Source organism: Hyaena hyaena, unplaced genomic scaffold (assembly GCF_003009895.1).
Source record: "Hyaena hyaena isolate Hyena2069 unplaced genomic scaffold, ASM300989v1 scaffold_892, whole genome shotgun sequence".
Taxonomy (NCBI): Eukaryota; Metazoa; Chordata; class Mammalia; order Carnivora; family Hyaenidae; genus Hyaena; species Hyaena hyaena.
Window position 1 is genome coordinate 279659 of NW_024081509.1, and position 13032 is coordinate 292690.

Below are 13032 nucleotides of genomic sequence, written 5' to 3' on the forward strand. Positions count from 1 at the left end.
GGCACAGAACATCCTTCAAAATAGATCACATAGTAGTCCACAAAACAAGCTTTGACAAATTCAAGAAAATCAAAGTCATACCATGCATCTTTTCTGATCACAACATTATGAAACTAGAAATCGACTACAGGAAAAATCGGCAAAAACAACAAATACATGGAGGGTAAATAATATGCTACTGAAAAATAAATGAGTTAACCAAGAAATCAAAGAAGAAATTAAAAAGCACATGGAATCAGGGGTGCCTAGGCGGCTTAGTTGGTTAAGCATGTGACTCTGGATTTCAGCTCAAGTCATGAACTCATGGTTTGTGGGTTTGGGCCCCACATCTGGCTCTGAGCTGACACCATGGAGCCTGCTTGAGACTGACACTCTCTCTCTCTGCCCCACCCTGCTTCTGCTGGCTCTCTCTCTCTCTCAAAATGAATAAACTTTGAAAAAAAAAAGTACATGGAATCAAACGGTCCAAAACTTTTGAAATGCAACAAAAATGGTTCTAAGAGGGAAGTTTATAGCAATACAGGCCTACATGAAGAAAACAGAAAAATCTTACATACACAACCTAACTTTACATTTACAAGAGCTAGAAAAAGAACAACAAACCAAATGTAAAATCAGCAGAAGGAAGAAAATAATAAATATTGAAGTAGAAATAAATGATATAACAACTAAAAAAACCAATACAACAGATCAATAAAACTAGGAGCTAGTTCCTTGAAAAGATCAACAAAACTGATAAACCTCTAGCCAGACTCATCAAAGAAAAAAAAGACAAATGAAAGAGGAGAAATAACAATCAACACCACAGAAATACATAAAATTGTAAGGCAATGTTATTAAAAACCATATGCCAAAAAATTATACAACCTAGAAGAAAATGGAAAAATCGCTAAAAACATATTAGCTACCAAACCTGAAACAGGAAAAAATTGAAAATTTGAATAGACCAATTACCAGCAAGAAGACTGAATCAGTAATCAAAAAACTCCCAACAAATAAAAATCCAGGACTAGACAGCTTCACAGGTGAACTCCACCAAACATTAACAAGAAGAGTTAATACCTGTTCTTCTCAAACTATTCCAAAAAACAGGCGAGGAAGGAAAACTTCTAAGCTCATTCTATGAATCCAGTATCACCCTGATACCAAAACCAGATAAAGACAGCATATAAAAAAAGAGAACTACAGGCCAATATTTCTGATGCAAAAAAATCTCAAAAAAATACTATCAAACCAAATTCAACATAATATTAAAAAAAAAATTCACCACAAAAAATGGAACTTATTCTGGGGATGCAAGGGTGGTTCAACATTCACAAATTCATCAACATGATTATATATCAATGAGATATTATATTGCAGGATACAAAATTAATGTGCATTTCTGTACACTAATAATGAAGCAGAAGAAAGAGATACTAAAGAAAACAATCCCATTTACAATTGCCCCCAAAATAGTAAGATACCTAGGAATAAACCTAACCAAAAAGGAGAACGAGGTGTACTATTAAAACTATAAAATACTAATGAAAGAAATTGAAGACACAAAAAAATGGAAAGACATTCCATGTTAATGGATTAGAAGAACAAATACTGTTAAATAAATACTGTTATACTACCCAAAGCAACCTACACATTTAATGAAATCCCTATCCAAAGACCAACAGCATTTTTCACAGAGCCAGAACACACAGTCCTAAAATCTACATGGAACCACAAAAGACTCTGTATACTCAAAGCAACCTTGAAAAAGAAAGACAAAGCTGGAAGCATCACAATTCCAGACTTCAAGTTTTATTACCAAGATGGAGTCATCAAACAGTATGGAACTGACATAAAAACAGACAAATGGACCAATAGAAGAGAACAGAAAACCTAGAAATAAACCACAGTTATACGGTCAGTTAATTTTTGACCAAGCAGGAAAGAACATGCAATGGGAAAAAAAAAAAAAAAAAAGTCTCTCCAACAAATGTGGTTGAGAAAACTAGATAGCAATATGCTAAAGAATGAAACTGGACCACTTTGTTATACCATAAACAAAAATAAGTTCAAAATAAATTAAAGACCTAAATGTAAGACCTAATGCCCTAAAAATCCTAGAAGAGAGCACAGGCAGTAATGTCTCTGACATCAGCCATAGCAACATTTTTCTAGATGTCTCCTGAGGCAAGGAAAATAAAAGTAAAAATAAACTACTGGAATTTCATCAAAATAAAAAGCTCTGCACAGCAGAGGAAACAATCAACAAAACTAAAGGGCATGTATGGGAGAAGATACTTGCAGATGACATATCTAATAAAGGGTTAGTGACCAAAATACATAAAGAATTGATGCAATTCAACATCCAAAAAAACAAATAACTAAAAATGTGCAGAAGATATGAATAGACATTTCTCCAAAGAAAATATACAGATAATCCAACAAACACATGAAAGGATACTCAACATCACTTATCATCAGGGAAATGCAAATCAAAACTATAATGAGGTATTACCACATCACACCTATCAAATAGCTAAAATCAAAAACACAAGAAACAGCAAGTGTTGGCAAGTATGTAGACAAAAGGGAACCCTTTTGCCCTGCTGGTGGGAATGCAAACCAGTAGAGCTACTATGAAAAACAGTACAGAGCTTCCTTTAAAAGTTAAAAATAGGGGCACCTGGGTGGCTCAGTCAGTTAAGCGGCCGACTTCGGCTCAGGTCATGATCTCATGGTTCATGGGTTCGAGCCCCACATCGGGCTCTGTCCTGACAGCTAGCTCAGAGCCTGGAGCCTGTTTCAGATTTGTGTCTCCCTCTCTCTGACCCTCTCCCCTGCTCACGCTATTTCTCTCTCTCAGAAATAAATTTAAAAAATTAAGAAAAATTTTTTAAAAAGTTAAAAATAGAACTACCTTATAATCCAGTAATTGCACCACTGGGTATTTACCCCCCAAATACAAAAATATTAATTCAAAGGGATACTGCACCCCAATGTTCATAGCATTATTTATACTAGCGAGGATATGGAAACAGCCCAAGTATCCACTGATCAATGAATAGATTAAAAAAATGTGGTATGTATACACAGGGAAATACTCAATAGCCATCAAAATGAATGAAATCTTGCTATTTGCAATGACATGGAAGAAGCTAGAGAGTATAATGCTAATGAAATAAGTCAGTCAGAGAAAGACAAATACCATCTGATTTCATTCAAAGCAAAGGAACAAAGGGAAAGAGAGAAGGAGAGGGAGAGAGAAACCAAGAAACAGACTCTTACCTACAGAAAACAAACTGATGGCTACCGGAGGGGAGGTGTGTGTTGGTTTAGTTGAAATAGGTGATGGGGATTAAGGACTGCAATGTTGTGATGAGCACCAGGTGATGTACAGAATTGTTGAATCACTCTATTGTACACCTGAAACTAATATAACACTGTTAACTATACTGGAATTAAGTCCTTTTTTAAAGTAGAAATGACAGGATTTGCTGGTGGAATGTGTATGAAGTAAGAGAAAAACAGAAGATGAAGAGGACCACCAGAATTTTGTGTTAGGCAAATGCTCAATAGAAATACCTGTTTTAAAAAAATTTTCTATCATGAAAGAGTAATAGCTTAGAGTTAGGAAAACTTTTCTAAAAGTTATAAAATTTTTTTCACTAAAAATGAACAAGATAAAAGTATCAAGGTCAAATTCAATACAAAGTTATTATTAGAAAAGAGAAAATAAGATACAGAATAACATCCCTCTGATGAAACAGGTCAGAATTATGTGCCCACAAAAAAGGTCAAAACTGTACTCTATTATTTTCAAAGAAGTTCTATTTTTTATTTTATTTATCTTTTTTCATGATACTTTTAGTTTATTTTCTGGGTACATTTTTTTTTTTAACAAATAGTTTATTGTCAAGTTGGTTTCCATATAACATCCAATGCTCATCCCCACAAGTGCTCTCCTCCATGCCCATCTTCCCCCTCCTCCCCCTGCACCCATCAGTCTTCAGTTTGTTCTCAGCATTCAAAAGTCTCTCATGGTTTGCCTCTCTCCCTCTCTCCCACCATTTCCCCCCTTCTTCTCCTGCATGGTCCTCCGTTAAGCTCCTCCTCATCCTCCTATACGTGCAAACATATGGTATTTGTCCTTCTTTGCCTGACTTATTTCACTCAGCATAACACCCTCAAGGTCCATCCATGTTGCTACACATGGCCAGATTTCATTCTTTCTCATTGCCATGTAGTATTTCATCGTATAGATAAACCACATCTTCTTGATCCATTTGTATGTTGATGGACACTTAGGCTTATTATTTCCAAAGAAGTTTTAAAAAAGTAACAGAATCAAACAAGATATGAAAGAAACAACAGAAGTTAAAATTAGGACAACCAAAATATTAAATTTAAATATTAAATTCAGTAAAAAAAATTTATAAAATATAGACTAAATTAGAAAAGGGCAAAGGAACAAATGAACACAATAGATGGTGCTTTAACACAAACAGAAGGAGGAAAGGAAGAAAAAGAAAAAGGTACAAAGTGTTTGAAAGAGACGATAGTTAACATGGACTCTAAAAGGTATCCAACACACAATGATGATCATGTGTCCACAAAAGAGGGCTAAGGGATGCAAACAGTACAAACTGTTATACAGAGAAAAGACCTAAAACTGCATTTTAAAGGAACATATCACCTATCTGTGAATATCACCTATATAATAACCATTATGAAAATATATTCTAGTAAAATTACTGAAACAAAGCACAACATATAAGTGGAAAAACAGATTATCACCATCATACTTTCACAGAGGAAGAATATGGGATCCAAAAATTGAAAGAAAACCTAACTTTCAAGGTTGAGCACAAACTGTCATGGACAAGCCAATTCCAGGGCTGCTATCCTGAGCCCTACTGAAGAACTGACTAGAGAGTGAGCTTCAGACAGTCATAAAGAAAAAAGAGATAGGGTCCCTGGATGGCTCAGTCAGTTGAGTGACCAACTCTTGATTTCGGCTCAGGTCATGGTATTGTTCAGGAGGTTGAGCCCCATGATGTGCTCTGAGCTGACAGCACAGAGCCTGCTTGGGATTTCCTCCCTCCTCTTTCTCACTCTTTCTCTCTCTCCAAATGAATAAACATTTTAAAAAGAGAAAGAAAAGGATTAGAAGTGAGCATTAAACAGAGTAAGAATAAGACTAAATGAAGATTAAATAGAAGTATGGTATATAATGGTTATTATGCTCTAGTAGATACAGTATAATAACATTTTAATAAAGTTGGGAGAAGGAAGAGGGAATAAGCCAAACATGTTTATTTATATTAGATTTGTATCCTTAGTCCCTAGTTTCTGTACTGTGAAATAAAGCAAATGAATAATTGTGAGATCTTATAATTCTGTCATCCCCTATCTAACCAAGAGTTTCAGTATAGACAAAAATACAGAGGTAACGTAAGAGGTTAACAGAAACCCTACAGTTCTGAATTTGAATCCAATGTATCAGTATGAACTAAAAAAGAGGTCAGGGGACTGCCCAACCATTCATCCTACCTCTGTCTACTGAAAAGGTCTAGAAACAAGGACAGCCCAGTAATCTAAAATGCCTTCTCCACTAAAAGACACCAAGGAAGATTCCAGGTGGGGGACAGAAACTATATGACAAACCTAAAGCATCTTATCATACCAGACTGCATGGAGGTGATCAATGGATCACCAATGTCATTCTGGAACAAAGTGAAGAGGTTCCTGATGTCTAGAGATGGGATAATTTGAGCTTCAATAGAATAATAGTCACAAGGGATTAAAGCCCATCATAAACATATACGTTTAAATCCATGAGTTCACCACCATATAAAAGAAAAAAAAACCTCTAACTGGTCACCCTCAAAGAATGATAGGCAATCAATTCATCCTCTTAAAAATATAAATAGAAGAAAAATTCAAGCATTTAATCCTGTCTTGCTTATGCAAACAGCACCCCTGGATACCAACTAAAGGATGAGGGAAAATATCTCTTCATAAAGTATTCCAGCTAATAAATAGGAAAAGAAGTGGAACAATTAGAATAGCACCGTTTTTGCAACCCCCCCAATGGATTAATGGCCTCAAGCTCTGAGCATCAGTAGGTGCTGACATCACATAAAGCACAGGGACACAACTACCAATGGTCTTGCCAAAGGGGCTGAACTACTTGAACTCTGAATCAGAACAAATTTGCAGAAAGACAAGGATGAAGAATAGGCTGAAGTGCAGCAGGAGTATGCAAATCCAGGCTGCAGGGAAGCCTAATGGGTCAAAAGCCAAGATTCCTCAATACGTAGATTGGTTTAAAAAAAAAAAAAAAGGAAAAAAGAAAACCAAGGAAAAATCTAAAGTTAGAATAAGAAACTTAAAAGATAGAAACAATTAGAGACTTAAGAAGTGGATGTATGCCTGGATAACAGAAATTGCCCAGAAATACAAGTCAGCATTATCTCCAAGTCAAAACAGCAATCACTTTAATGAGGACACAGAAGTTTCTGGAAATTGGCACAGGACTTCTTCTAGATCTGAGTTTTGGTGATTAAGGCAAACCACACCTGATAATCATTAAGCTAAACATGTATTCTGCATGGTTTTCTGTATCATGTTTATTCTGGGGGAAAAAAAGTATTTTTTAAAAAGTAGGGGAGGGGCGCCTGGGTGGCTTAGTCGGTTAAGCGTCTGACTTTCGCTTAGGTCATGATCTCGTGGTTCGTGGGTTCGAACCCCGCGTCAGGCTCTGTGCTGACTGCCAGCTCAGAGCCTGGAGCCTATTTCAGAGTCTGTGTCTCCCTCTCTGACCCTCCCCTGCTCACGCTGTCTCTCTCTTTCTCTCCTAGAAATAAATAAAAATATTTAAAAAAAATAAAAATAAAAAAATAGAAAGTGGGGGAATAATTTTAAAGCAATTTTGTAGCTTCCTTTCTATAAAATGGTAATGGTTACTTCTGATGCAATTACAGAAATGAAGCTGTTCTACAGGCAGAGATCCTTCTATCGTCCTCCCCCTGGGCCAGTACTGAGTACCTGGTATCTTCACTGTGCCACTGGAGGAAGTGTCGTCTGTGTAGGGATGGCTACTCTCCACCACCACAGGCTGAGAAGACAAGCGACCACTCTGTGAGTCTGTGGCCACATCCTCCAACTCAGTGACACAGAGCTCCAGCAACATATCTGCCACCTGGGGGAGGAAACAGGGACACAGATCAGGTCACCAGAACAGGACTTCAGAATTTGATAAATCTAGTTTAAGTCAGGGCTTGGTTCCCTCGCCTATAAAATCAAGACAGTACAGACCTCACAGAGGTGCGGTGAAGCTTTTAAGTAGCTGGGAGCTGCCTAACATACACAAAACATTCAATATGTGCCAAATGATAAACCTGTGATCACAACAGTTTTTTATACCAAGGCAAGATTACTTCCTAGTGACAAAAAGTCTGCCTCAGGAAAAAAAATATCAAGGGAAGGAGCAGAAGGTGATAAAAGTGACCAAAATCCTAGAGGTCACTGGGGGTCAAGCAGGAGGGGGCAGAAATAGAGAACGATTAAGCCACCCACCAAACAGCAGTATAGTACCTGAAATGAGTAGCTACAAACACAAACCTAAGTGGGATTTCTTCTGACCCAGGACATAAAGGGTCAGCGCTGATACCATCTTCCCTCAACAATCCATAATGTCCTTATTTCATTTTTTAAAAATTTATTTATTTATTTTGAGAGAGAGAGAACACTCACAGAGGAGAGGCAGAGAGAGAGGGTGAAAGAGAGAATCCCAAGTAGGTTCCCACTGTTAGCATAGAGACTGATGGTGGGGTTCAAACTTGTGAACCATGAGATCATGACCTAAGCCAATCTAGAGTCAGATGCTTAACCGACTGAGCTACCCAGGTATCCCAGTCCTTATTTCATTTAAAAATTTTACCGGTTCACACCACTGAAGTGGTAAACAGTGGTGATAATAAACTCTTTGATTTCTATTTTTAAAAATAAATAAGAATATATTATTGTAGCAGTAAGAACCTACAAATTTTTTAAATTTAGGGAAAAAATTATTCTGTTCCATACTTTTCAGGAATAAATGATTTTTCTCCTCTATTTTTCCTCATATGTAGATAAACAGATTAGCTTAGTAAATAGTTTTATTAATGACAAACTAATATCACTGCTATCTAGGTAATAGGACTAAAAATTCAAACATCTCTCTTTTAAGAGTCCCAAATATTAGATTAGGGTGACATAGGACTAGTGTCTTGCCCCTGGCCAGGATAGTCTGAAGAAAATCCTATCTTTGCTTCTGTTTCCCCTTAAACCTGGTGTGCGTCACCAAGACACACATTTTGGTATCATCAAACAGCTAACACACAGTCTACCAGGCATTTTCTGGTCTTCACAATCTTGCTCTGAAAATCCCATCATACTCCCAGGAGAGGTCAACAAGAAGAGGGTGACACAGGCATCACAAATGTGGCTCTGCCCTAAGAGCACTTCCCCCATTTCTCCCAACCACCAGCAACCTGAGTGTCCATGAGCCAGTGGACAACCTCTCAGAGCCTCAGTTTCAACATCTGTAAACAGAGAATACCTATAATCTATACTGAGAATGCACTCAGAACCAGGCCTGGCAGGTATGTGTGTAACAAATGCTGGGCATTATGACTTTAAATCCATGTCCTCATTCATATCCTCATTCATATCCTTTCCTCTCACAAATGCAATAAACTTGTAAAAAACAAAAACGAAAACAAAAAAAAGCTTTTGCTTGTGGCAATTCATCTTCATTCAGTCTCTCAGAATTATGCCAAGTACATTGCCTTGAAAAACTAGAAAGTAGGAAACCTACCTCCTGTTCTTCCTGAATATGATTAAGAAATAACAAGCCCCAAACCATTTAATTTATTAACTACCAAATCATTTACTATGTTTTCAAGACCACTTAACCATACTTAAGTACTTTCTCATTTGGGCAGCAGTGATATGGGGCCCAGAGAAACACAGGTACATTTCTGTACAGAGCACACGGCATCAGACTCCTTGACGTGGCCAGTTCTGAAAAGGCAGAAGGAGGCCATTGATAAATAAGAGTCTTTAGGAAGCCAAAAAGTTTTAGGACTGATTAATCCAATTACTAAGATGTACTGATATGATACTGACTTTATACCCTAAACTAGCCACATGTGGCTATACAAATTTAAATTTGTTAAAGCTAAATAAAATGACAACTTCACTAGTTGTCAAGTGGTCAACAGGTACCTGTGACTAGAAGCCACTATACCGGATGGCTCAGCTAGCCACCACAGTAGAAAATCCTTTGAACCCTATGTTACCAGCTATTAAAGCTATTTTAAAGCATAGTAGTTAAATCACTGTGGCATTAGACAATAAAAGGTTAATGGAACAGAAGAGTCCACTAATGGACCCAAATATATACAGGAATTTAAAATATGATTAAAATGGTTTTCAAATCATTGGGAAAAGGATGGATTATTCAATAAATGGTTGTGAGACAACAAGTTTGCCATCTAGGCAAAAATAAAGTTGGATCCCCACCTTATCCCTTATATCAAGATAAATTCCAGATAGATCAAAAATGTAAATATAATAGATGAAATCCTAAAAATAATTAGAAGACACTTGGGAGATTTTCTTTAAATAATGTTATGTAGGTAAGCATTTTTTCAGCAATAATACAAAATCCAGAAGCCATCAATGAAAAAAACTGGATGGTCCAACTTCATAAAAATTAGAAATTTCTAAATGGCAAAAAATACCAAAATGATGTCAGAAGGCACAATAAGGACAACAACGGCACACATGACAGAAAGGGCTTGTTTACGAGGGGTCCTTCTAAACTGCTGTCTGCTAGAATAAAATAAAGCATGAAAGAAGGTGTGATGTCAACAGGAGCATATCCCTCAGAGAGGAGCCCATGACACCCATCACATGACTCACCTGTGGGTATGCGGTACCCATGCCAGACAGCACAGCTGACAGCACGTCTCTGCCCTTGTCCCCTGCCCGGCTGCACACGGACAACTTGAGCAAGTCTACCATGACGCGAGTGTCATCTGCAACCAGCAGACTGGTGAATTCATCCAAGGACTGAGGTTCTGGGCCTGATGCTTTATTTTGGCTTTCAACATCCTAAAAGGTCCAACAATTCAAATGAGGAATGATACATTACAAAACAGTCATCAGTTTACCTATAAACCTAAAGGATACACAACTACTACTGATGAACAGGGACTTTATGAGGACTTTAAGACCATGAAATGCCAGGTTAAAAAAGGACAGACCTCTAAAATTTCCACTACCACGTACTACACTTTCAAGACCAATTAACTGTTTTACAAAATGCTGGTAATATCTGTGAAATGGCATACATAAACTATAAGTACATGACAATTTATACTGTGACCGAGTTCGTATCACAGGTGGATGGCTTGGAATGAAGTCACACCAGATACAATTTGCCCCCACCCCATTCATAAGATATGCTTAGGAATTTTCTATCAATTAAATTTGTACTTTTACATATTTTGCCTACATCCCCTATATAATTCTATCCTAGAATCTCTAAATCACTTTAAAGTGACTTGTTGCTGGCATGTAAAACATTATCAATAATCTCTTTTTCCTTGGGTTCTTTGAAAATGAAAATATTCTTCTTTTACTTCTCATTCACAGTAATTTCAGCTAGAACATACCACACCTGTCATCATTTACCTCCCCCTCCCCTGTAGCAGGGGAACGGAGCCACTTATTTGCCTGTGGCAGCATCTTTACCTGCCCTCTGACCTTGTGAAGATGTCCCATCCAGGACTGCTACTTCACAGCCTGCTATCTAACACCTAAGAGCCTCTTGGGGGTTGGACTTATAGAAACAAACAAGGAGCCATCAGAGGTAGGAAATCCCACAGCTTTTGAATGTAGAAGGAATGGGAATCACTGAGACTCTGTGCTGAATGGGGGACAAGACAGGACCTTCTAGTTCCCCAGGCAGAGTCTAGCTCATCAGAGAAAGAACAAGATCCCAGATGTGCCTCTCCTCTTCTCTCCTACTCTCTGGATATCAGCAAAACTAGTACCAACTCTTTCTAGAAAAAGAAACGAGATAGAGGAAGCACAAGCCCCACAAAGGGAAACTTAAGGGGAATATGACACATCCAATGTGCAAATTCTATTGACTTAGGCCCTGGACACCATACCTCTCTGAGCTAGGAAAAGTTTCTCCCTTTAAAGAAATGGACCTTGCTCCTTTGCATGGAGACACAGAGAATCATTAAGTGAAGTTCATCAGAAATGATGACATTCCACAATCTCACTCACTGAAGACCAGTAAAAGCATTCAGTGGAATGTATTAACATGTGATTAATACTAACAATACTAATATGAAAATTATTTTCCCATAATTTATGAATCAAACCAAAACTGAAATGATAGGAAAATAGGGTATAATCTGGATAATACCGATGTCTCCTAAATAAACTGGTAGGAAAGAAATCCCTCTTCTACCTAAAAGCAAAAATTTTATATAATTCAGGATTTCTGCATTAAACCCTCACCCTAGGAGATTGTGAAGTATGAGAAGTTGAGTCTAGACACCTAATTTTTTTTTTTAATTTTTTTTTTTAATGTTTTATTTATTTCTAGGAGAGAGAGAGACAGTGTGAGCAGGGGAGGGTCAGAGAGAGAGGGAGTCACAGACTGAAACAGGCTCCAGGCTCTGAGCTGGCAGTCAGCACAGAGCCCGACATGGGGCTCGAACCCACGAACCGCGAGATCATGACCTAAGCGAAAGTCGGACGCTTAACCGACTAAGCCACCCAGGCGCCCCTAGACACCTAATTTATAAATGGCAATTTTTTAATTACCACAGATGGTTATGAATAATTTCCATAGGACATATTTTTTGCCGGTAGTAATAGCATAATAAATCAAGGATTACACTTGTTTGATGAGCACCAGGTGTTGTGCGGAAATGTTGAATCACTATCACTTATACCTGAAACTAATATTATACTATTAACTAACTGGAATTTAAACAAAAACTTAAAAAAAAAAAGAATGCATGTTTGTCCCCAAAGCGGGTATGCTGGCAAGGGAGAGAGTGTGAGCAGGGTAAGATGGCCCAGCATAGAGGGCACCTAAGTGGGCTGCGGAGGGTGTCCACATATGGGGGTGGCTGGTGTGACAAAGCCATGCAATGCAGAAGGGGTCCTGCTTTGGCAAGCCAGCTTGGGAGATGAGGAGAGGTCACAACTCAAGCAGTTGAGAAGTCATCCCTGTAGAAGTCAAAGTGGTTTTGAGTGTCAGAAGCTGTGCAGAGAATGGGGGGTATCCATGTGAGGCAGGTGTGGTAGCCAAGATGGGAGGCTGGCTATTTAAGAGGGAGTAAGTAAACTGCCAATAACAGAATCAGGTTTCTCACTTTCTGAAGGCCCAGATCTTGCCTTCCAAATACTATTCTCCACTAAACAGAACCAAGACTTCCTAGAGAAACATTTGATTTCTGGGCTGGAGGATAAATCATTTCATTGAGTCTAGAACAGTGTACTGTGCCAGAAAGCAAGGCAACACTCAAAAAATTATGAGAACATGTTAAAAGGACAGATAAAATTTTACAAAATGGTTAAAGAATAACTAACACTGACCCTTCAAACTATTCTTTAAAAAAACAAAACAAGAATATAAAAACACTAACACATTCTATTAAGGCTGGCATTACTCAGATACACAAACCAGGCATAAGTTTTCATAAGAAAACTACAGATCAGTAGTATCCTTTATGAAGACAAGTATAAAAACACTCAAAAAATAGCAAATTAATCCAGCAACAAATGAAAGGATTATACAGTTCAAAAGTAGGGACAGAACAAAAACAAAAAAAAACAAAACAAAATAAACAGGGGAGGAGCAAAGATAAACCCTGTGTGTTCGACTGAAACTGAAAATAGTTTTTTGGTTAGTTTATTATAAGCTGAAAACAGTGGTTTGAACTAGTCATGGTTTTGCTGGGGTTTTGTTGTTGT

General features: G+C 37.6%; 1 protein-coding gene across 1 annotated transcript in view; it reads right to left on the reverse strand.

Moving 5' to 3' along the window:
* Window positions 1-13032, reverse strand: part of HERC2 (HECT and RLD domain containing E3 ubiquitin protein ligase 2) — a 288041-nt gene that overhangs the window by 48858 nt on the left and 226151 nt on the right. The window contains exons 70-71 of the mRNA XM_039220244.1: window positions 9952-10143; window positions 7030-7183 (exon numbers count right to left, since the gene is read on the reverse strand). Coding sequence (XP_039076175.1) covers window positions 7030-7183; window positions 9952-10143 — 346 coding nt within the window. The remainder of the gene's footprint in view (window positions 1-7029; window positions 7184-9951; window positions 10144-13032) is intronic.